Source organism: Oryzias latipes, chromosome 8 (assembly GCF_053564925.1).
Source record: "Oryzias latipes strain Hd-rR chromosome 8, Olatipes_Hd-rR_3.1".
Classification (NCBI taxonomy): domain Eukaryota; kingdom Metazoa; phylum Chordata; class Actinopteri; order Beloniformes; family Adrianichthyidae; genus Oryzias; species Oryzias latipes.
This window is the reverse complement of record NC_136244.1, coordinates 27,089,527-27,113,514: the sequence shown is the minus strand read 5'-3', so window position 1 is coordinate 27,113,514 and position 23,988 is coordinate 27,089,527. Positions and strand designations below refer to the sequence as shown.

At 49.0% G+C, this 23,988-nt stretch overlaps 1 protein-coding gene across 27 annotated transcripts in view; it reads right to left on the bottom strand.

Moving 5' to 3' along the window:
* The window catches only part of rbfox3b (RNA binding fox-1 homolog 3b), a 653,838-nt gene that overhangs the window by 26,397 nt on the left and 603,453 nt on the right, over positions 1-23,988 (bottom strand). For 17 of the 27 annotated variants that reach the window (XM_078951931.1, XM_078951937.1, XM_078951938.1 and 14 more), the window contains 3 exons: positions 13,675-13,977; positions 3,846-3,989; positions 108-161 (listed from right to left, as the gene is read on the bottom strand). In XM_078951931.1, the coding sequence (XP_078808057.1) occupies positions 108-161; positions 3,846-3,989; positions 13,675-13,977 (501 nt within the window). The remainder of the gene's footprint in view (positions 1-107; positions 162-3,845; positions 3,990-13,674; positions 13,978-23,988) is intronic. The other 10 variants (XM_078951941.1, XM_078951943.1, XM_078951927.1 and 7 more) reach the window with 1 other exon arrangement.

Genomic DNA, 23,988 nt, shown 5'->3' with positions numbered 1-23,988 from the left:
GCTTAGAGACCACCACTCTCAGCCAAAGTACACAGCACACTAATGCCATCATTAGGAAACAGAAGAAGAAGATGGTAATGAAGCAGCTGGTGTTCTAGTTCACTTACCTTGGATCCTCGCTCATTAAAGATAATCTCCACATCTAAAATCTTTCCAAATTGCTGCAGAGAGAAAGGAAAGAGAGAGGAGTCAGGAGGCGAACCCGTGAGAAGGAAGAGAAGCATTAAGGCGGTGTGGAAATGTTGCTTCTGTGAGGAAATGGTGGTCAATTAGCGAGTGTTAGCTCAGCAAACACGTCTTGAAGGTTGCTGGCCTGCTTTGAAAGGAGAAGCCACTGCTGCAGCCTCAGCGCCGCCGCATATTTGCTGCCAGAAACCAGATCAGAGCGTCCGCCAAAACACTTGATCTGTGATTGCATCACGCCGCTCCGGGTCGCCTTCGCCCCGGCTGGAAGACGCTTGGAGCGGGGGCCCCTCCAGCCTCCCGCTCCGTCTGTGTTTGTGCGCCTGAACCGTCGACAGGACCTGAGGGTCGGTCCCCGGGGGGGGGGGTTAACACGCCGCAGCCCTTCCATTGAACAGGCCTGCCTCTGGATCATTAGAAAACAGAGGAATGAAAGTAAACTGTAAGTTCCTCTAATGAGTGGAGCGACTTTTAATTGCTGTCTACAATGGCCGTATTATTTCATTAAAAGTAATTACCCTGTCAAGCGGGCCGCGTCGCCTTCATTTCAGCACAACAGGGTGGAAATGGGCCTTCCATGTGGTCGACGCTCAGTGGGGATGGATGGATCGTTTGACTGAGCCACTAATAGGGGTGAGGAGGAGCTGGCTATTATCTGGCTGGAGCGAGCCGAGCGGAGCGGAGCGGACCGGGCCGGGCCGGGCCGCGGGAGAACTTCCTGCTGCTTTCCAGGGAAATGAAGCGGCCTGACCTCGCCGGATCCTAAAGCACACATCTGCGGCTCGGCTCCACCCGTGCGAGGGGGGAATGCGGGCATTTATATCCCAGCGTGACGCCCCGTTCCGCGCGCACACCCCCCCGCGCACGCACCGTGCAGATGCTAATTGTTTTAACCGAGTGTAATGGGCTTGTGGCGTCGATTAATTAGTTTCAGAGGAAGTCGTCTTTGTGGATTTCCACATGGCGCTGGGGACTGCTCGCTGCTCACCACTGATCTCGTGCACACGCACGTGCACGGAAACAGCTGCATCAGCAGCACTGATTAACAATAGTTTCAATGGGAGGGGTCTCCAGAGGGGGAGGGGGGCCCGGAGAGCCGAAAAACAAACTCAAGCCACTTTAGAGAGCAGTGGCAGCCCCGCCCCCAACCCCCCTCACATTTGTGGCCAGTTTTCATCTCCCACAAACCATCACTTCCAGGAAGAAGCAGCAACAACCAGACAGGAAGTATCAGCAAAAAAGTTTCTGGCAGCCATGTTTTTCCTCCCCTGCCTGAATCCCCCCCCCCCCCCATCGGCTCTGCCGGGCGCCACAGCAGCCGTTCTGACTGCAGCATGTGTGTGGAGGGGGGGGGGGGGGTCCTGATTGCTCTGGGGAGCGCTGAGAGAGCCCTTCCTCGCTCTGAGAGGAAGACTCCAGCCGCACAAATGAGGGCGCCCTCCAGCAGCGCAGCGTGGGCCCGGCGCACAGCGCACTCGTGCTTGGAGTGTTTTCATTTCCCGCCTCTCAGAGATCACAGTTTCTAATTACTGATTAACGTCCGCCGCGGACGCCCTAACGAGGCCTTCATTCAGCGCCTCATTAAAGGCTCACAGGTCTCTCCACGCCCTCAGAGCGCGGCGCGGCGCGGCCCGTCTTCTGGCGGGACGGCGGCGCTCTGTCCGCGTGGGCAGCAGATGGAGCTCCTGGTGGGCCCGGGTCTGCCGCAGAGCCTGTGCTGCACCTCCATTCTCCTCCGTCTTCCTGTCTGCGGGCCTCGCTCATGCGGAACAGTAATGGCGTATTGAGCCGGTGGCGGTCCAGAAGCCATTAGCGCTAGAGGGATGAGGCTTTGCACACACTGATCACACAAAGGCCCATTGTGGGGGCCATGTCAGAGGGTGGAGCAGACCGGCTTCTCCCTGCCAGGCCCTAACCAACACAATCAATCCCACAATCCTCCACCGTGCCAACCGCCAAGAGCGGGAAAGGCGAGCGGGCGACATGGGACAGAGGGGAGGGCGGCTGAGGGACACTGGGTGGGCTGCAATCAATATTCCATCATATATCTGTGTGTGCCGCCGGGCTAATTACAGAGGTGATTTGGATTCCACGACCTACGGCAGGCGGGGGGGGGGGGGGGACGACAATAAAGGCAACAATCAGACAGAAAGCAGGCATGTTGTCTGCCGTTCATAAAGTCACCGCTCCGGCCCGCCAGTAATTAATATCATCAGCCGGATGTTGTCTCCATAACGACAGGAATTAACCGCTCCGGCTTCTAATGGACCAATTAGCGCGCAGCGTTTGAAGGAGAGTTCTGGCATTTGTCTCCATTCACATCCGTTCTGGTTATTGTGTTCGGTTCGCTTCTCCTGCAGGTTCTGCGGGCGATTATTAACGAAGGAAAGGAGGGTTTCTGATGAGGAGCCCTGCCGTCCTGAGTTGTGGCCCAAAAGCATCGTTCCTCTGCGGTTCCTGGTTGAGCATCAGGCTGGTTTCCCAGCGATCGGGCGGGACCTCGGCACATTAGCAGATGAAAGCCGCTCTCATTAAAGCTGCATGTTCGCTCCGTTTCACAAAGCTGTCATGCTTTCCTCTGACACGAGTGGACGTTCAGACACCGCAGAGGATTTGCACCATCGGAGGACGGGTCCGCATTCGGCGCCGACGCGTCCAACACCGACACCCGCGGCAACAGAAGTGTTTGATTTTTCCACCGAAAATCTGCAGCTCCTCCACTTTCTGATCCAAACCATCGATGACGGATCGATCCGTGTCGTCAGAGACGCCGCCATCGTTCACAGAAACAACCCTTCACACACCGATGAAGACTCTGGATGAAGATGTTGCTTGAAAAATGCTTTTTATCCCTTTGTGACTCTGAGACAAAAGCTCCAGGAAACTGTTGGAAATTTGTGTTCCTCTTCCCGTGTTTCTGTCGCTAAAGTGTGTGTGTGTGTGTGTGTGTGTGTGTGTGTGTGTGTGTGTGTGTGTGTGTGTGTGTGTGTGTGTGTGTGGAAAACGGTGAGAACCTTTCAAATTTTCTGTTTGCAGAACTCGTGTTCAGCTGAGCCAAAATAGGACTCTACTTAAACTAAAGTGTTTACCAGGCTTCATACGGAGCAGTAGAGGATTTCTTCCATATGTTCATTTGTTAAGCTCTTCGTCTTCCCTTTTTCTTTTGGTTTTGTTAGACTTTTTCGATTGATTAAAAATAAAAAAACTAACAGCAAAGCATTTTTTTGGGGCAGAGAAATTCCAGGAATGTCAATAAAGCAAAATCATTACATGGATTTATAAATCAATTCTGCATCTTGTTAGCCAAGATCGGTTTAAAAAAAGCTAAAATACAAAATTCAATTTGAGGCTGGCTAAGCGAAATGTTTGCCTGCTTTTATTTAGAAAATATTTTCAAAAGATCTCTTTAAAGGTTTCAACAGAACTGAATAAATTAAATGATTAAAACAGCCGTTTCCTGCTTTCTGTTCTAAAAACATCTATTGGGATAAATTTAACTGGGGGGAAAAAAGCTCCATTTAACTGGATTTTCAGAGTGAGACTGAATCCAAAACAGAGCAGGGGAAAGGGGGCGGGGCCTTCCTTCTGCATGCGTGCGATCAGAAAACTTCCTCAAAAGAGCTAGAAGAGGAAAGAGTGGGGTTTTCCTGGAAGGAACTCACCCCAAACATTTGCCTCAGGTCGGGATCTCGGAAGCGGAAGGGAATGTTGGAGACATGTAACCTTTTGGGCTGCTGCTTCTCTGAGGAGTCTGAGTGCTGGAGCTGGAGCTGCTGAGAGCCCTCTGTTTGCGTCACGTCATCTGTCTGCCGGAGGGAAACAAACACAGAGAAGACACAAGCTGCTCATTAGCTGCTGCTGCAGTGTACTGTACCCCGTGGTCCTGCAGCACAAGGGGGGGGGGGGGGGGGGGACTAACCGACTCAGGGTCTGCCATTTTTCAATCTGGCGAGAAAGCCACGGCGATAAACAGCTGATGACTTATAGTGTCAAACCTCAGGTTGTGCATTACAAATCCACTTATTAATCTCTTGCACTTAGCCGCCGAGCCGCGCAGAAGATTGAAGGCGCTGACAAAAAGGCGTGGATATAGATCCCGGCGAGCCCCGACGCGTCTAGACTAAAGACACATTATTGGGGACGTTTGCGCACAGCCGTGGTGAGGAGTGCCAGGCCCGCAGCGTTGCTGTTGCCGTCATTATGCCGCCGCTGACGTTTCTATATAAATGGCGCGTCTGATTTCAGTGACAAATTCCACTTGTTTGGGTGTGTGACAGCAGTGATGGATTCCACAGGCTGCTGCTGACTTGTCTGTTTAGATGGACCCGTTTGATTTCAGGAGGACAGAGGAGCGCTGGTCAAACGCAGTTTCTGCTGCTCCTGATGCCCCTGAGGTCGTTGAAGCCCCACCCCATCATCTAATCTACCAGTACGGTCAGATTGTAATAGTGTTTTTATTTTTCAAGCCATCCTTTGATGCATCTTTCCCAATACAAATGCATTTTTTATTTAAATAGAAAAGGGTTACAGAGGATTCTTATAGTCATCCTCAGATCCGTTCTCCAAATGAAGACTCCCCACAAAATGTTTTAGAGGACCCCAGTGGTCTTTTAATGATCATTTTTAGCCAAAATGAAACAAAAAATCTGCTGTTTTCTAGGATGTAGCTTCTGCAGAGTTCATTAGAAATAAATCTCTGAGTTGTTGGCGGGGCTGGTACCAGAGAAACCCCGCCCCCACCTCCCAATGCCGATCGCTCTCCGTTTACACCCTCTTCCTCTGTTAAGCCAGATGCCCCGCCCAGCGTATTTTCTACGTGACAAATGCAATCTTTTTTTCAAACTGCATTTTTTTTATCTGCTTCTGATTCACAAAGATTTGAATCAAGAAAAACTCAGAAATGTCATTTTAAGCTTCATTTCCTCCATCGTTATAAAAATGCTGCAGGAATAGGTTTAAAAAAACACCAAAGTGGATCTTTAAGGACGACTTTGTCTATCAAGTATTTCCATTTCGACACAAACAAACTTGAAGTTTAAACTTCTTTCAGCTCTAATAAAAGTTCAAATGATTCAACATCTCAGCAAATCTGAAAGATCTCCATTATTCAGCTCATGACCACATATTTCTGGGGTTTGTGTTTATGAAAAGTGCCACATCAACAGTATCACGCTGCTCACACACATGCTTCAGAGGGGATTTTTTAATGATACTATAAATCATTAAAACTTCACTCAAGCAGATCCAAAACAGCACTTTTACTTCACTACTCCACACTTTCAGCTGTTCTGTCCTTAGGTTTCTGCTTTCCTACCCTTTACGCAGAAAATAAAGGTTCTATCGCAAATATAAATCCTTTAAAAGCTTGAACATGTTTTTGTGGGGGAGGAAAAAAAACACAAAGTAGTAGGAAGTGTCCTTAGAGCTCTTTAATAAACAGATGTTTCTGTGTTTTGTGTCTGCAAATTGATTGTGGGCCTTTCAGTTTTTAGACCGGTCTAATGCAGAAGGTCCATGTTCTGCAGCCCATATCATGAGATCACCACCACTGTGCCGGAACACTGGGGCAAAGTGATGAAAATGCGACTTCTATTTTAGAAACTTTAGGTTCGTTTGGATGGAAAACGTTCTTTTGATTGAGTTTGACAACAATCTCCTTTTCTGAAGTCTGTTTTTTTCCATCATCATGAGCAAGAGGAGAGGGACCTGGCTGCAGGCAAGATGGCACCAGAAGCGGAAATAATACAACTTACACTAACCATAACCTTAATCATAATCCTAACCTAAAAGTCTTCAGAATTGAAGAAAAACCTTCATTGAAGCTTAGAACAGGAAAAACCGTAACTGTTAGGGTTGCCAGTTAAATCAGGTTTTTTTCCAGCTCTATGAGGGAACTTGTGGTTCCAGTTATGGACTTCCTGTTTTTGGACATCAATAAACGAACAGATTGGATGCTTTCTGCTCCGTTCCGTCACATCTTAAAAGAATAATTCTTATTCATTTGTCATTTTATCAGGTGCTGAGGTGGAAAACAGACATAGCTGCTTATTTAAATGACCGTTTCTCTAAGGTCTATTCAAAAAACAGATTTTTAAAACATTATTTACATGCAACATTTTTTTACTTTTGTGGCTAAAATGTCTCATTTTAAAGGCGTTAACCTTTATGTTTTGGAAACTCTTCTGAGGTTTTGAAAGGAGCGCTGCTGAAATAGGAGTTTAGTCGTTTTTATCTTGTAGTGACGTTTGAAAAAAAAATGTTTTTATTTGACTAAAATCCCTATATCTACTTGGCAAAACTTTCACTTATGAAAAAAAAAAAACTTCTTGTCTTGGGATTCTGGCAATTATCCTGTTCCAGAAATTAAAAAGCTAATTTTTTTGAACGACCAATAGAAAGGATCTGGAGTTTTGTTTCCCCTCAACATCTGAGCAGCTTTCATTCGATGAAATTCTGGTTTCTAGATTTCCCAGTAAGTCAGGAGTTCTGAGAGAGCAGCAGGCAGTACTCCCCATCACCACTAGAGGTCAGTCATCAGAAAAAGATGAAGTTTTTCTCTGGGCTTTTGCTCAAGCAGAAAATGTTTGTAGGTTCACAACAAAAACTAAGCAGAAGACAGGATTCAGCACTGTAAGGGGGCCGAATAAAAGCAGGGGGTGAGGGGGGGGGGGGGGGGGGGGGGGTCAGAGTGGAAGTGACAGCCACTGAGCACAGAAGCTGTTTGAATGTGATATGTAAACTGCAAGGTCTCCTGGGAAGAGCTCTGTAAGCGCCGCACTCACACGGCACGCTTGCAGCTTGTACCGAGGCAGGCGTGAGAGGAGGAGGGGGGGGGGGGTGTCGCCAAAGAAGTTCACGCGATAACCCCCCCCCTCACTGCGCCGAGGCTGCAGGATGGCTGCAGGCCCCCCTCTGTGATACATTTCCCACCATTTAGGAAATGGGGTAGGGATTTATTCATTATAATTCATCATCTCAGTATTATCATTATCATGCTGATGGTAATGATGATCGCCTTTATTATTCTCATTATCATAATCACAATCTCCACTGTAATGGCCGTCATTTATTTGCCTTTTATGGCCCATTCGGAGACGGTGACATACATTGTTAGCAGTGACAGTTGTTTGATTCAAGGTCCCGCTCCGTCTCCTCTCTAGGTGAGTGCCCCCCCCCCTCTGGAGTTACAGCCGGGCTCGTCCGGAGCAGAGCCGATTTGTGACGGGGTGGGGCGGGTCTTAACTGGGCGCCGAGGTTAATAGCCTGAATGGCCATGTTGGGCCTCAGGGGTGACACGCTGTAGACAGATGCCAGGACCGGGGAGGGTGACAAGGTACCACATCCCCACAGGTGGATCCATTTCATCGGTCGCACGTGACCCAGCCCCCTGTCCTCCAGATGCGTCTGTCTGGCTTTTATCAGCTGCAGTTGCAGATTAACTTTCCCCCCGACGGGGCAGCAGCCCACCGACATCAGGGGCAAATGCACAAACGGAGAACACAAATGCTGAATCGCTGACTCCAAGCACCCCAGACTGCATACTACTAACTCAATAACTTGGAGTGTCACTGAGATCCGGGACGCCTGCCTGAGCTCGCTGCTCCCGAGGCTCCAACCTGCCTGCCTGGCTGTGCGGCGGCGGCGCCGGCGAAGTGCTGGAAAATAATTACCTCTGTATTACCATAGGAGGCCACCTTCAGTGGCACTTTACTGTCCCGACAGCTGCTGTCACAGGGAGGAGGAGGAGGTGCGACGCAAAACACAGCATCACCGCCGCAGCTCCGAGTGAGGGAGCTGTCAGCTGCAGCGGCGGCAGCGGCGGCTTCCCGTTCACTCATTTCTCTAAAAGACTCCCTCGCTGTTATTTGCAAATCGCCTGCAAAGTGCTCGGCTCAGCACTTTCCCCCCTTCTCGCAGAGTGGCATTACAAGAGCATAATTGAAACTATCTGATTGGAATGCTGCCAAGCAGGTAGATTACATCCGATTAAATAGGAGTTGTGCTGGGGGGGGGGGGGGGGGGGGGGGGGGGGGGGGGGGTCTTTGCTCTGAAGAATTATAATGCCTGAGCCTTAATTCATTACTTTCCTCTTCCGGTCCGTTTGTTTGCTCTTTATCAAAGATGCTGCAAATGCAAGTCTCCATCACCTGGGGTGGGGGGTGGGGGAGAGATACTCTTACTTAGCATAAAGAGAACACCATGTACCCCCCCTCGAATCGTGCATGGTGCCCACACTGACTTTTGACTCAAACTCCATAGACCCGCCCTGATCTCTTCTGAGGAATCTGCTTCACACCCCCCCCCCCCCCGAGAAGGTCTCAAACTAAAGGGGGGTTTATCAGAGCCTCAAAGTCAGCTGATCACCTGACCCCAAACCATTGACTGTACAGAGAACTGGACTGAGCGGGTCTGTAGTCACCCATGAAGAAATGTCTAAGTTCTGGCTCCAGAGAACTTAGGCCAAATCAGTCGCCATTTTCCCGAAGTACGGGCGTTGGAGCCAGACGACAGTGATCGGTCGATGTTTCTATGGCAACCACAGTCGCAAAGAAGGAGTAAGCTTGTTGAAAGACCACACCCAATCCAATAAAATTGGGCTAGGAAAAATCTGTCAAACATTTTTGAGGTGGGGGGCCAGGAGGCTCCACCTACTTTCATTGAGGCACCCGATTGGTCAGTTTATAGAAAGAAAAAAAAAGATAATCAAGATCATTGAAAAAAGGCATCAGACAAAGAATGGTTATTCTGATCAATAGCATGATGACAAAGTCGTAGCTGTTGATTTTATACGTTTCTTGGACCCACTTCCTGTTTAAAACGCCAGGGGGGAGGGGCCACTTAGTCGAGTTCTGATATACCGTCAATGAACACAACAGATGGTCTAAATTCCAACATTACTTCCCGGTTAGTCCACCATAATGGGCCTTCGCAAGTTTTAGGGCTCTACAATTTCAAAATCCAGTAATTTCCCAGAAGTCTCTGCGAAAAACCAGCGTGCATCGACGCTCACTAGACTGGTGAATATAGACCACAATCCATTGCGTTTGAACAATTTGTCATTTGAAGTAAATGGCTGTAAATGTATTTTTTTTATCATCAGAACTTAGTGGGTTCATAAAATGTTCAAATGTTTTAGTTTTTCTTCTTCTGGGCATGGGCGACATCATATTTGGTGTTTAACCTATAAGAATCAGCGTAAAAATAAAAAAAGACATTTAGGGAATGTAGAGTAGTGGGGAAATTCAGACAACCAAGAACTCAGGTCCTCGTCACAATGAGCATCTCTGTTCACTTGCAAATGGACTCTGGTGCGGTTCACTTCAGGGTGAAAGTAGACAGACTCCCCTCAGACCAAAGGAAGGAGGTGGTGGGTCACTTTTGACAAAAATGATCAAATCTGATTTTTTCTTTTAAATTGCACCAAAGACATTTTTCTAACAATCTAAAAACCAAAGCATCTCCTCCTGGTTACAGATAACCGACCTGCTTTCACAGAGTATGCATGTTTTGGATGCGCCGTCCATGTCTTTGCGCGCTCGTGCGTGTGCACGCCCGTGTTATCGCCGTCCCCCAGAATAGCCTTTGGATAGTCTGACACGGCAGTGAGAAATCTGGAAATGAGTGCCGCCCTAATGCCACCGCCTTCATTTGTTATCTGAAAAGAGAATGATTACTCATGAAATTCAACCAAACCTCGGACCATTTGAACTGCGCCCGATAACGAGCGGCTCTCTGTCGGCGGCGCCGCTCCCTGGCAGCCCTCCGTCGCCCTCATCTCTGAGGATTTGGAGAGAAGCCGGCGCTGCCTCTCTTCCTGGAGTCGCCGGCTTTCAAGTCAGCCTGTTTGAACGCAGCACAGAACCAGGTCCCACAGATCTGGACGGCGCCACCTTTCCAAGTACAGACCGGAGAGCGTGAGGCGAGGGCGGCGGCGAAGGGGGGGGGGGTCCCTGCTCCTCATTAAAACATACACACTCGCTGCTCTCTGCAGGGAATTGACACAGAATCCATACGTTTCACCGAATCTTCACTCACTTGGCTCTTTTTAAGTCTTTAAGTCAAGAAGATGTGCCGTGCAAAGCGCCGCCGTGGCGGGGTGGAGGAGCTGAGCGCAGCAGAGTCAGGCAGGCGAAGGGGGGGGGTTGCTGATCTGCTCCTTCAATCTGCGTTCCTGCAGGGCGCCCTAATCAAAGGCGCGGGGGCCGTCTGTGGCACCCACAGCAAAAACAGGCTGGCTCTGTCATTAAAGCTGGGGAACACAGCGGCGGGCAACACTGCAGCAGCTGCCCCCGAGGATTCGACCCCTCTGTTTACACCCCACTAATCTCATCCCTCTGTCCTCGCTGGGTAGAGATGGCTGCCGTATATGTGGGGGGGGGGGGGTGGGTGGGGGGGGGGGGGTGGGGGGCAAGAGGAGCTCTCATCTCTGCACACCCACCATCCCTGGGCTTTTTCTCGCAGTGGGGAAGCAGATGAAATGAAATCAAATGCAGAGGGAAGAGGAGACAGTGAGGGGGAGGGGGGCAGAGTGAGAGACGAAGGAGGAGGAGGACGAGGCTGAATCTCCTGCCAAGTCGTCTCCTTCTCCTGAAACTCCTGCCATTACTGTAAGTGCAGGATATAAGGGGAGGAGAGCGGCGTGCAGATCTTCAAATCAAACACGGCCGCGTTACAAGAAGATAATAATGCGCCGCCGCTGCCGCCGCCGCTGCTGCATAAGCACTTTCCTGCTGCCACATATTCATGGCTGCGCAGTAATTGTGAGGTCAGGAAAATGGGGGTATTAGCAGTCTTCTTTACGAGTGACCCAGATCCCTCTCAGGAGAGTGGTGGCCTCACGGTGACCCCCCCTCGGCAGGTGCTACAGCAGACTGAAGGTCTCCTTTTCATCTCCAGCATCATCTTCCCGCTCTTTTCCTACATTTGCTGCATTTCCTGTGGGCATTCATTCCATGTCAGGCTCTGTGCGCCAGAATGAGATGGAGACACATCATTTCATTCACTTACAAGCCAGCGCCAGGGGCTCGCTCGCCGTTTGCCGACAGAGCGACAGTTGGCGTGCCGTGGAGGGGGCGTGTCCACCTTTCAGAGCGCCTGAATCATTCATATCTGCGTCGAGTCGAATCTCCTTCGTGCCGGTAAATAAAACATCCCGGGACGCCCCAAATGGATCCGCTTAGCTTTCACAGCCGAGCTCACCTTCATCTTCCAGGGCCTCAGATCAACGGTTGCCCACGGCAACTAACCCCTGATGTTTGGGCAGAAAGGCTCATTTAGCCGTCCGACCGGGCAAAAGAAGTGATGCGTCTGTTTGTTCTTTTCTCACAGAGTGAATCGGAATGAATCCATCAGTCAGGCTGGAGGCTCTCAGAGAGAGAGGAAATGAAGTCCAGACAGAACCGGAACAAAAGCCCGGTTCCCGCACAGCTCCCATCAATCCCTGCGTGTTCCCGAGCCGCTGGATTATAATCCCGTTAGAGGGTCAAATTAGAATCCTACTTTCAAAAACGTAATGAGCCAAAAAAAACAAATGGACTTTTAACAGAACACCGTGTTCCACTTCTACTAAAGTAGAACCGTAGAACTCCCACTTAGTTACTTTGCTCTACATTTGTTTTACACTTCCTGTTCTGACCTCACAGTCTGTCAAGATCTTTCATTACAATTTCAATATGAATTTAGATGAAAAAATGTTACAGCTTTTGTCTGTTCATTACGTTTTTAAGAATAGAAAAAAATGATTATCTGTTACTTGCTTGTTAACTTTCCTAAACGTATTTATGATGGAGTCTGCCATAAAAAAAAAATGAGAATAAAGTAAGTATTTTATAAGAATTAGGGTGTACATTTATTCATTAAAAAGTCATAATTTTACAGAGACAAGGTATTTTATTTTGAAATAAAGTTGTAATTTAATGAAATAAAAGTGGTAGATTAGAAAAAAAAGTCAACTTTTCAGCGGTGTGATGTTTGCTTCCTTCCTGCAGCATCAATGAAATGGATAAGAATTGATGGTCTTTGTTGAAACATTTAAAAAGCTACATTTGACTTTTGGAAAAGCACACCTTTTCTTGTAAAATTGGGACTTTTTTTCTCATAAATTCAGGACTTTATTTTGGTAAATTCTGACTGTTTATGACTTTAATCTCATAAAATGTTGACTCTTTTCAAAAAAGTTTACGACTTTGTAAAATTTTGAATTTTCAAACAGTTTAGACTTTTTCCTCCTAATGTTCGTGACTTTATTCTTTTACATTTTTGACTTTTTCCTCTTTATCTTATGGCTTTGTTTTCATAAAATTTGGATTTTTTATTTTCAATTGAACAACTTTAGTCTCTGTATTTGTTTTATTTCTGCTTTTTTGGTGGCCCTTATACTCGGGTGTAAGTATTAATACTTTTTGGTAAAAAAAGTAAGCAAACCTAGTTTTTAAAAACTTTATACACATACGTGTATATAAAATAAAGTGTCTTTTGTTTAAACTTCTAGGCGATGATTTTGAATTCATGCCGGTCTTAGAGCGACATCTCTGCAGGACTTTTCAATAATCTCAGAGTACTTTTGTAATCAAACTTGAATTAAAGCTGTTTTTAATCTAAAGAACACGCCGAACGTTCCCACGCTGGTTACTGAAAAGGCTGCTCTTATTGCGACCCCTGCTGCAGGTTTTCTGCAGCCTCATTCACATGCTGATGATTCCACATCTTAGATTTCTCCACTTTCCATTTCAGACGAGCTGGTTCTGCTCGGACCGGTCAGCGCGACCCGCGGGCCGTGTGGATGAAAAGCGGGCTGCGCGTGTCAGATCATGAAGCGCTGGGCTGCTGGTGGACATCAAAGTTCCTCATGAAAGGGCCGCTCTGCTCTGAGGAGGGAACCGTCTGAGGTGCTCCTGTTTGTTTGGAGGCGCAGCATGAAACAAACTAAATCCCCAACAAAAAGCAGGACGAGAAGTGTCAAACTCCTGTTTACATAATGGAGCCGCAATATAGCAGGAGGTAAAGACAATTAAAAAACACACATTACGGTAATACAGATGGGGCCACATGTGCATGTTAAATTATGCATAAAATAATTTTCTAAACTCTCCTGAAACAATCTGTTTACACACCTTGTTTAAAATCATGTATAAACAACTTATATTGTGATTTATGTGAAGTTTAATTAAAGGGAATAAAAAGACTGAATACTGATTCTTAACCCCAGGATGATTTAGAGGAAAGTGTGCGTTTGTGTGTGTGTGTGTGTGTGTGTGTGTGTGTTTCAGCTTCTGCCACGTCTAAATGAGCGGGACTAGAACTTCCTGTTGTGAGGCGAGGGTTAGACAGGGTAACGTATTTCTGCTGGTCATTGGTTAGCTGGCAGACATGAGGGTGGGGGCGGGGCTTCAGAGGGAACATGCAGGCAGGACCACCATCTTTGTTTTTTTCATGTCACAAAACTTAACTGGAATGAATCAAAGTAAAGAAAGTAGTAAGAATATATTTTACTTGCTGACAGCGAGGTGAGGACAGAGTTTGCAGGTGGTGAAGGACACTGACCGGTGCGGTCGTGCTGGCGGGGATGGCGGGCGTGCTGTTGTCGGTGCCGGCCGGCTCGCTGTGCGTCTGTGTGGGCGTGTACAGGGTCATGGCGTGCTCCGGGACCCGGCTCTGCCCGGTGTAGTCCTGCGCCGGGAGCGGGTGGGGCGCCGCGAACTCTGCGGGGATCCCGTTCTGTGGGGGGGGCGGGTACTGGGCTGGGGTGTACGGCTGGGCCATCGCTTCTGGAGGGTTGGTGGCCTCTTGGTTACCCTGCAAGACGAAAAAAGGGAGGAGTCAGAGCTGTACGCTTAAAAAGGAGACGGACAGCGCGTGACCCGCTGGTTCGAACCCCGTTCTGCTACAGAAAGAGCAAACACGTCTTAGATATAAAATAAAACTCAAAAGTAAAAACAAAACTACCATGAAAGTTAGAAGTAAAAACATTTTGGTTTGGGATGGAAGCCCCCTAGTGGATAGAGCGTGAAGTGTGTTGGCTCCACTTATCCTGCAGGAAGTGAAAGTTTTGCCCCTCCTGAGACGGTGTGTGTGTGTGTGGGGGGGGGGGGGGCTGTCCTGCTCTGCGGCTCCGTCAGGAGGAAGCAGCCATCCCAGGAGTTCTCAGCCCACATTAGAGGAGCCCTTGATCAGCGCTAATGAACACAGTTTATGTTGTAGAGCGCGGGGCGCAGGCGGAGGGGGCAGGAGTCAGGGGGGATCGCAGCACAAGAGGAAAGATCAATTCATTGATCAAATTTTGATTAAGGTCTTTGATTCCAGTGACAGGTCTGTTAGAACCGGAGCTGCTCCCTCCCCCAGCTTTCAAACTTCAAGCTCCAGTTTTCCTCCTTTTGTGCCGGAGCTGAAACCCGGAGGTGCCGCTTTTGCTCAAAGAGAGTCCGAAAGAGAAGAGTTTGGACATTGACAGTTCCTTCCACAGACCCTTCGTCTCATGTAGATGCTTGGGACGATAAAACGACGGACTCCTCGCGCTGCTGGTAACGGCAGGACCGCCGAGGAGCGTTCCTCTCTGTGAACCGGGTCTCATAAGCGCCGCGGGAGCGGATGTCTGTCCCAGCATTTAAAAAAAAAAGCCGAAAGAGAGAAAGGTGAGACAATAAGACCGCAATCCAATAACACACCCCCTCAAAAAAACTGCCTCAATCAAATTTAAAGATACAGATAACGCGAGCTGCACGCATAACTCCTGCGATAAGCGAGGAGAAGGAAGAGGCGCGCGCGAGTAGGAGTTTATGAGAGGAGGAAAAACAATAACAGTAAACGGATAGAGGGGCTTCTGTCTCTTCCTTTACAAGCTTGCAGGGATGTGAGATAGTAGATAAATGTGTTTTACTCCTCTTTCTTTTTTATATTTTGCTGCAGCGGCCTCCTCCTGCAGAGTTCTGGACCGGACGAGGCGAGCGCCTCTAATGAGAGGGAAGCGAGCGGCACTGCGCCGCAAATGTGCCGGAAATAATTCTGCCGTGACGCGTTGGCAAACAAACCTCCACCGCGCTCCGCCAATTAACCAAATGCTCCATTATCTAAATGAAAGGAGAGAGGGGCCTCCTGCAGGAGGGCCAGACCCTCATCCTATCCCCACCTCCATCTCTCATTCGACTGCATCTCCTCCTCCTTCCTCCATCATCTCTCCCCCCTCCTCTCTTCTTATGCAGAAAGTTTTTTAATCTCTACCCCTGTGCTCCACTTTCCTCTGCCTCCAGTCATGGCATTATATAACACTCGGATTGCCGGGTATCCTTTTTTCAAGGCAGCTCTTGATGTTGGCAATTTTAAACTTCTAAGCGCCCATTTTGAAAGGAGAATGCGGTTTGTTCCTTAAAGAAAAAAGGAGAAGGCAGCAGCACCTCCTGTTTAGCACCGGATGCCGGGGCCGTCAACACGTCAGCGGTCCGGGGCAGGAAGGGCGCGCGGAAACGGCGAGCTGCTGTCTGTACATCAAACACTTCCCGCGTCATTAATCAGATCAAAGCTTCACCTCTTCGGACCGACACCTGTCCGGGAAGTGGGACGCCGCGGCAAACCTCTTAGCTGCGCTGCATTGGCGCAGCAGGCGGCTGCAGCCGTTTGCAGGGTCAACGCCGCTCTGCAGTGCGCCGCTGCAGACCCTCCTGAGATACGTTCTCCTCAGCCTATCGAGACAGGAGCCCAATGCCGGAAACACGCGTGACGGCGGGCTTTCCTCCACACAGCTGCATCTCTGATCCCATTTCTGATGATGGATGGATGGATCAGAGATGCCGCCGTCATCGACAGGGACGACCCTTCAGGGCAGCTGTAGGTCCAAACGAAGATGCAGGACGGCAGCGTGAAGATCCGTTAACCATCCAGACGCTGGTCGTCTGGATGGTCGTTCCCGTGGTTTCCTTCAGATTTCCGGTTCAAGTCTCTGTAGAAGCTCCAACTAAAAGCTGAGTCTCTGTTTTGGACCGTTGGACTTCAGAGCTTTAAGCTCCAGTTTTACCATCAGGAGAAGTAAAGAAACCCAAAGAAGGGAAAGGGAGGCAGATCTGACACATGTCAACAGATCCTCCTTCTGCTCCACACCACAACAATCCAGAGTAAACCCTAAAAAATGAGCCGGAGTTAAACAACATTTGCCCCAACAGCAACACTCAGACCTTTCTGGTTGTTTATAGAAACTCTTCTGGATCAGACCAGAACGGCGTTCATCGGTTTAGGCTGAGGAGCGTCGGCCTGGCTCAGGATCGGACTCGTTCCAGGAAGCACGGGCGCCGGCGGGGGACTCTAACGGGTTGGGCGCCCGGAGCCTCGGATCTGAGGGCGTCCAGGCGAACGCGTGCAGAGCGGCGGCGAGGGGGTGGGGGGCTTGTTAGAGAAACACTGACTGGCGAGTGATCTTCAACTTCCTCTGATGTTAGTGACAAACGAGTTATTCTACTGGAAACGGATGGCGAGGGGAAAAGTATGACTACTCTAGAACTGAACATGCGTCTGAGTAGCTGTGCGCCCCCCCACACACACCTGCCATGGGGGCGGGGCATAAGAAAACGATCTAATCTGCACCGCCCTTTGAGGTTCACCTCAAGTCCCCGATCCTCCTAAGAAGGAGCTGATGACGGCAGAGACTGCTGCCGCTGTGCCCATGAGCAACGGGGATCAAAGAGGCGCCGCCGACCACTAAAATGTGCTGCACTGAGTCCGGAGGGAGGTCGCTCGATGGGAGCGGGCTGATCCCTCTCTGTGATGCGGCGCTGATGGGGGGTTTACAGCCTTCCAGGCAGAAGCCGTTCCATTTCCTGCCTTCAGCTTCACACCGACATCCGCTGCCAAATTCCTAAATGTCACAACATCCTCATCAAACTCTGGATCAGAAATGAAAGTTTGGATTCTGAAAACTGTTGAGAAACACTTTTTCTGTGTTGATCTTGAAATGTCTTAAATAAAGCCTTAAGAAGGGATTCATGAGTTGATGATGGTCAATTCCAGTCTGAGGATCCTCATTCTGAAGCTTTCCTGCCTGATGGGGGCTGGAAAACCTCAGCGGGGGGGGGGGGGGGGGGGGGGGGGGGGGGGGGGCGTGATGACAGGCCTGCAAGTGGAGCCGCTCGGAATCACATCCCTGCAGGCCGGCCGCTCCTCTTCACAACATCCTCATTTGCTTTAATGACCGGCTGACGGTGACGGTGGCCGAGTTGTGACAAATCCCGCAGCGCCGCCGCGGCTCGGCTTGTTGTGAGAATGCAGTTGATGCAACACAAACGAAACACGGGGAGGCTTTTCAGGCATCCACATGAAAGCGCCTCGCGCCCGGCGCCGCGCGCGCCTGCATAATTGTCGCCCGGCTCACAGGCAGCAGCGGAGACGGCCCGGGACGGTGTCCACGGGCGCGCAGCTGCCGTTCATCTGTGTCTAGAGGGCGCGTGGATCAAAGCTGTATGGCTGGGTCCTTTTTAATTAGGGGGGAGCCGCGCGGGCCGCTCCAAGTCCGCGCGCGCGCGCCCTGCAAGTCAGCACCGGCTGCAGCACGTGGTCATTACAGCCGCAGCGACGACAAGGTGAGTGGAAACGCTCAGAGGAGTCCAAAACAACAGAACGCAGAGCCTCTGCAGAGACCCCCACCCCCACCAATTACAGTCTGCGAGGGGGACATGCAGCCCAATTTAATGCAGATTCGACCCCCACCCTCATGAATCACACTCTTCCTCTCAACAACTGAAGGTTTATGATACCAAATAGAATGGGGGGGGGGGGGGGGGGTATTGTTTCCTCCCCCGCACGCTCGCGCCTTTCCATTTTCCATCTGATTTGTAGGGAAAAAAATCAATTTCTGAACAGAAATGGCTTCTGTCCCGCGTCCGTCCGGGGTGGGGGGGTTTAATGGCTTCCACGTGTCACATGTGTTTCATCCACTCTAACCTCATTCCTCCTCCTTATTGGGAGCACTTATTTGCTCCGCGGCCTCGGATGGAGGTATTAGAAAGAGAGTTCATTTCCCTCGATCCCTTGCTGTTTTCTTCATTACGCTGCCGCGCGCGCGAGCGAGCGAGCGCGCAGCCCGGTGCGGTGCTGGGACCGCTCCGAGCCGCGCGACTGCGCGTCCTACTGCACCTCAGAGACGCCGCGGCGCCTCTTAATAAACAGAGCAGACAGAGGATCACTTTGAACTGCTGTGACATGTAATGAACCTGTCTGCCTGCCTGCCTGAGCGCGAGCTGCGGCGCAGGCGCGCGCGCGCAAATGCAGAAAAATAAATAAAGGCAGGAGCGCCGGATGCGGCCGGAAGCCCCGTGAAGAAGCCATCAGTTCCACATGGTTAGACTCTGAGCGCTTTGCCAACACTATGAGAGGGGATAATTGTGGGTTGGAGCGCCGCCGCCTCTTGTGTTGCATCACAGATATTTACGTCTGGGACTAATGACTCACAGGATGATGGCAAAATGTGGGAAAGCTCCAGTTTGGAGCTTTGACCTCCACTGGCTCCTTCATCGTCAAGTCCTTTTCTCCTCAAGTTGACAGAACAAAGTGATATTGACGTATTTTCTATTAGAAGGCCTCCCAAACTGAAGCGTGTCTTGGAGATTGTTATTGATCAGGACCAGCAGACCTGCAGCTCAGGATGCTCCGTCACTCGGATTCCACAGGGGATCAAAACTGACAACATTTGTTTTAGGATCAGCTGATTGTCATTTCGAGTCCCCGCCCTGAAAAGGTTAGGATGGGGGGGGGGCAGAGTTCCTCGAGGGGACAAAACGTCATTATTTAGGCATGCAGGAATCTCAACATGACATTCCTTGACCGCTGTGACAAAGGCAAACATATGCAAATGTGGGAGAGCGCCGGGCTCGTTATGACCCCGTTACAGAGAGTCTGACGCCTCCCATCGGACCCCTGCGCGGGAGGGGGGCCTCTCTCTCGCCCGCCCGCCTTCCTGCCCGTTTGCGGGGCCCAGTCTTCTCCACGGGAGGAGGGACAGGTTTACACGGAGCGATTCTTTGAAGTGAAACAGCAGCGCTCCCCGCAGCAGCCAAAGCTCATCTAATCAGGGGCTAATTCCAGTTATTAAGATTTGAGAGATAACTTTGATTCATCACAGTCCATCTACCCCAATCGGTTAATCACTGTCACGCTAAGCTCTTTTTTAGTCCTCCTTTTGTTTCCACTCCCTCTGGCATGCAGAGAAAGGGAAGAAGACGGATGGAGGAGACGGAGAGGAAGAAGATATTAACAATATTAATGACCCGTGATTCTCGTCTCCTTAATGAGAAGGGTTATTAACTGTGATTATCTGTGATAAAATGCTGGGGATTCTTGAAAGCTTGGGAAAACTCCTGCGATCGCATGTCTGCTGCTTCGCTCCTGCAATGTTGGAGGGAGGGAGACAGGTGAGGAGGCGAGGAGAAGCCAAACCCCCCAACGCTTCCTGCCCCTCCCGGTGGCTGGAGAGGCGGCGCTTTGGACCCCCCCTCTGCTGCTCTGCACAGATCCCTGATGCAGCATTTCCCACACTCGCCTTTTTGGTTTTTTTCTTCATTCCAATTATAGGAAGCTGCATGCTTGTGGAGTCCCTGTCGGCCCCCTGAACGGGGGGGGGGGGGGGGGGGGGCTGTCTGGTGAATCATTGATGTGCAGTCCTACTGTTTCACTGCAGATCTGCGTGAGAGTGGGGGTTAGCATCAGACAGATAACAATCCTGAATTATGCATGTCTGTCCCTTGTGAGGAGTGGGGGGGGCACAAAAATGAGCCACACTCTTGCCTCACCAGGGAGAGATTTGGAGAGAAAAGGTTGGATGGAGAAGAGTCAGGACCACCGTGAGAGGCGGCTGACCGCTGCAGAGCCTCCTGGCCTCTCACAGACCTGCTCTGATGCTGGTGTCTGTGTGCGGGGAGGGGGCAGAATAAAATGCCCCCCCCCCCTGCTTTCCTGTAATAATGCTGAGAGGCTGCGGTGGCGGATCGGTGCCTTTTTCTGTTGGATCCTCCTCTAAAGCGTCTGAGGGAGTTTAAGCCACGAGAAGCGCTATCACTCTCCTAAAATTACACGCCGTCACGGAAACACCTGCTGGGCCCATTTCGGATAATAATCCCATTTCTACATGCCAGTGCGGCGCTCACACCGCAGAAATTGGATTGTTTGCATTACTGACCTGTGGAGCGGGGCAGTCTGGGAAAAGCAACAGCTTCCAGGCTTTATTAGATTCAATCAGTCTTTCATAAACAAAAGCGTACTTTTCAAAAAGGAGTCCGAAAATCTTCCAAATGTGTCTGAGCGGCACTTTGTGGACACACTCCATTTGTTCTCTCCAATTAAATCTCTTTAATTGGATTGAGGGCTGGCACCTGGTTTACACTCTGTCAACCACGCAATCCACAATAATTGATGCGGGCGCCGCGCGTGCGCGCGGGGAGGTGGCGACGGGGGAGGGATTTAGAGCATGTCTCGCTACTCCTCTATTTCACTCTGATCAGTTTGTCAATGGGCCGGCTGGCCGTCCGGCTGCTGCAGATGCCTGTGCAGATGCCGCAGACACACAGAAGGCATTCCAATAGAGCTGGTCATTGTTTGCTCCAGACGATGCAGATCTTCCTAAAGCGAGTCGCATCGTTACACGGAAAGTCTTTTTCCATGCAAAGCGTCGTCGTCGGATCGATCCGCGACGAGATAGCTGCGACGATCAACCTGCGACTGCATGGATGGATGCAGGTCATCAGGTTGAAACCTTCACGTGCTTCTCCTCATATTTCTATACTTTCTTACTGTAAAAGCTGAGTCGTGTTAATGATTGGTTAAACTCCCATCTGATCATCTTCTGGTCTATTTTCAAAACATTCCCAGTGGTTTTAACCGTAATAGGACATAGTTTCTGCAGAGCGGCAGAAGTTCACCTCGGAGTCATGGGCGGGACCGATGGCTCCCATCCCTTCCCATTGCTGAGAAATCTCTGTGTGCAAACTCCCCTGCTAGCTTACAGCCCCTCAGGCCCCCAACCTAACGACAAAAATGTGGAGCAATCATCAGAAAAACGCCACAAGAACATGCTAAAAACACACCAAGCCCCATCTGGAACAGAGTGTCCTCTCAGACGGTCCTGCTCCCCCAGTCTGGTTCTGATGCTGCATTTAGAAGTTCTCCACCTTCGCCTAATGCTTGTTTAGAATTTACAACCAAAGTCTGTGTGTCACTCACAGATTTTAACCAGACAATAGGATCATCTGGGCTGTTTTGGATTCCGGGGATATTAAGTTCTTCACTTCTCGTGAAGTGCCTCAAAGTTCAGGTTGGGTCTGAATTTCCTTGGTGCACTTTGTCGGCAAGCGCCATTTTTTTGGGATGTCCAAATCTACTACTGTGTCCGAGTTCCCGCCCTAACCCCTAACTACTAAAAAACTATATAGTGCCCTGGATTTTAAAAGCAATTCGGACACCACGCTCACTAATTTTTCTTTTTTTTAAACGGCGGATATGACATCATCTATTTCAAAAAGTTAAAATCTAATTACCGTAATTTGAGCGTTTTGGGACGATTATTCATGAGTCCACTGTCTTCTGAGGGTAAAAAACGTTGATGATTTATTAAAAAAACACCTCTAAATACATTTTTTGGCAAAAATTGTTCCGATGCAATGCATTGTGGTCTATATTTGCAGATCTAGCGAGCATCGATGCACACTGGTTTTCATAGAGACTTCTGGGAAATTTCCAGGGTTCTGGATTTTGGAATTGTAGATTCAAACAGCACTAGAACATGGAAAACTATGTAGTGCACTGAATAGTACACTAAATAGTGCACTATGTGGGGGGTTAAGGTGGGAATTTGGATTTAGCTTCCAATTCCAAAATTCACTACCCTGAAAATTACCCAGAAGTCTCTGCTTAATTGGTGAATATAGACCACAATGCATTGCATTTGAACAATATGCCCTTTGAAAAAAATGTATCTGAATGTATCACTTATACATCCTCTGAGTTTTCATCACCAAAAAGCTGGGGATTCATAAATTGTCTTTGTGAAATGTCAAACGGGTGACGCCATGTTTGTGGTCAAAAAAGCACACAGTAGTAAGCGCAGTGAATTACATGAAAAGCCAGGACACTGGATGGTCCTGCACTATGTGGTCTTTTAGAGGTTAATGAATAAGAGATTTTTACATAAACTGAATCAGTTTTCTGATGACATTTCATGTAAAGCTTTAGAGCTACCAGATCTGCCTTCACTTAGAAAATGTTGGGACTTCAGAGCGTCCACAGTTTTTATGACAAGCTTTATGTGATTTCTGGCTCATCAATGCTGTTGCTAAAGGGTTAAAGAGGACAGTCCGAGCCTTGAATAATTTGAATCTGTTTGGACTTTCAAAATAAACATTTATGGGTTGAATCCTATAAAGTATTCATCTCATTATTCAAATGTTCAGCTCTTTCAGCTTTTTCCAGCTGTGACTTTTTCTCCTTCAAATCCTTGAACTTTTCCAGGATTTTTGCCTCCATTGAAATAAATGGGGAATCCTTGGTGCAGAAGCTCGCTGGTTCGATACCCGGCTCTGACATTTCTCACAAAAATATATATATATATATATATTTTTTTTTTGCTGTTTTCACTTTATTTATGGTCAACTTTGATAATTTCTTTTTTTGGTGCCAATTATTACCCTTTAAGTTTCATTTTCATTCAACATTATAGCATTCATCCTGCATTTTCCTCTGGAAAAGCAGCTCCTTCTAGTTTCATGCTCAAAAATATCCAGTTTATTTGAGGTTTGACATATTTTTGGGAGTCAACCAAAAGTGTAAACAAACAAGGAAAAAAGGGGCGTGGCTACATGCAGTTGGAATAAGTGTCCAACTGATCATCAGGTATCACTTTTGGTGAAATTTCCTGCAATGAGTGTGCAATTTGGTTGCAATGACAATAAAAGTGTATTCTATGGAGCTGTGTGGAGAATTGCCAATGAATGGACTAAAAAAAACAGCAGCAGTGTTTTATCTGCAGCATGGCTTCCCATTGGGTCTGTTAGTGACTCATTACTCTGTTTTATGTGTTTGAGCCACTAATGAAATCTACAAACGTGCACAGAGAGACGGATGGCACGGTGGTGGGGATTTTTGAATCAGACATTTACAACAATAAACAAGGGCAGATTTTGAAGGAATCTCTGTGCTGCGGCTCATTTCTGCAGGATCCCACACTGCCGGAGAGTTCTCTCCCACGTGAGCGCTCTGTGCTGAGCGACTCCTAAATGCGCTCCTCTGGCTTTCATTCTAATGCCTCGCGTTTCCACACACAGCTGCGAGCTCAGGCTCATGTGCGAATGCACGCCACTTCCAGAACTCGGATCCACTCCTGAATGCAAATGCTGGCGCTGAATACAAATGGTGTGCGCCCACATGTGGAAATAGGAGAGATACAAATCCGAGAGATGCATCACGCCGCCCTGACAGCACCTTTAAGACACTTTGAGAAACACCCGGCCCCTGAATAGCGAGCGGCGCGGCCGCCGCCACCGCCGTACAAATGGGGAGAGGCAGAGACGGAGCGCGAGGGAGGCCGAGGGAGACCTGACACAGTAAATAAAAATACAATTTCCTCCAGTGACATGCCCATTCTGTTGGAAGCCTGACTCTAATTATTCTAAGCACTTTGAGGGATGGCTTTCCACTGCATTAATCTACACATCCCACAGCCCATCCTGAGCTGATGCACTTTTAACTACCTGAGGACGCCCTGAAACTCTGCCTAAAACCCGGGGGTGGGGGGCAGACTTTGTACAGTTATTGGGTGAAGTGATTTGCCCGAATAAATCT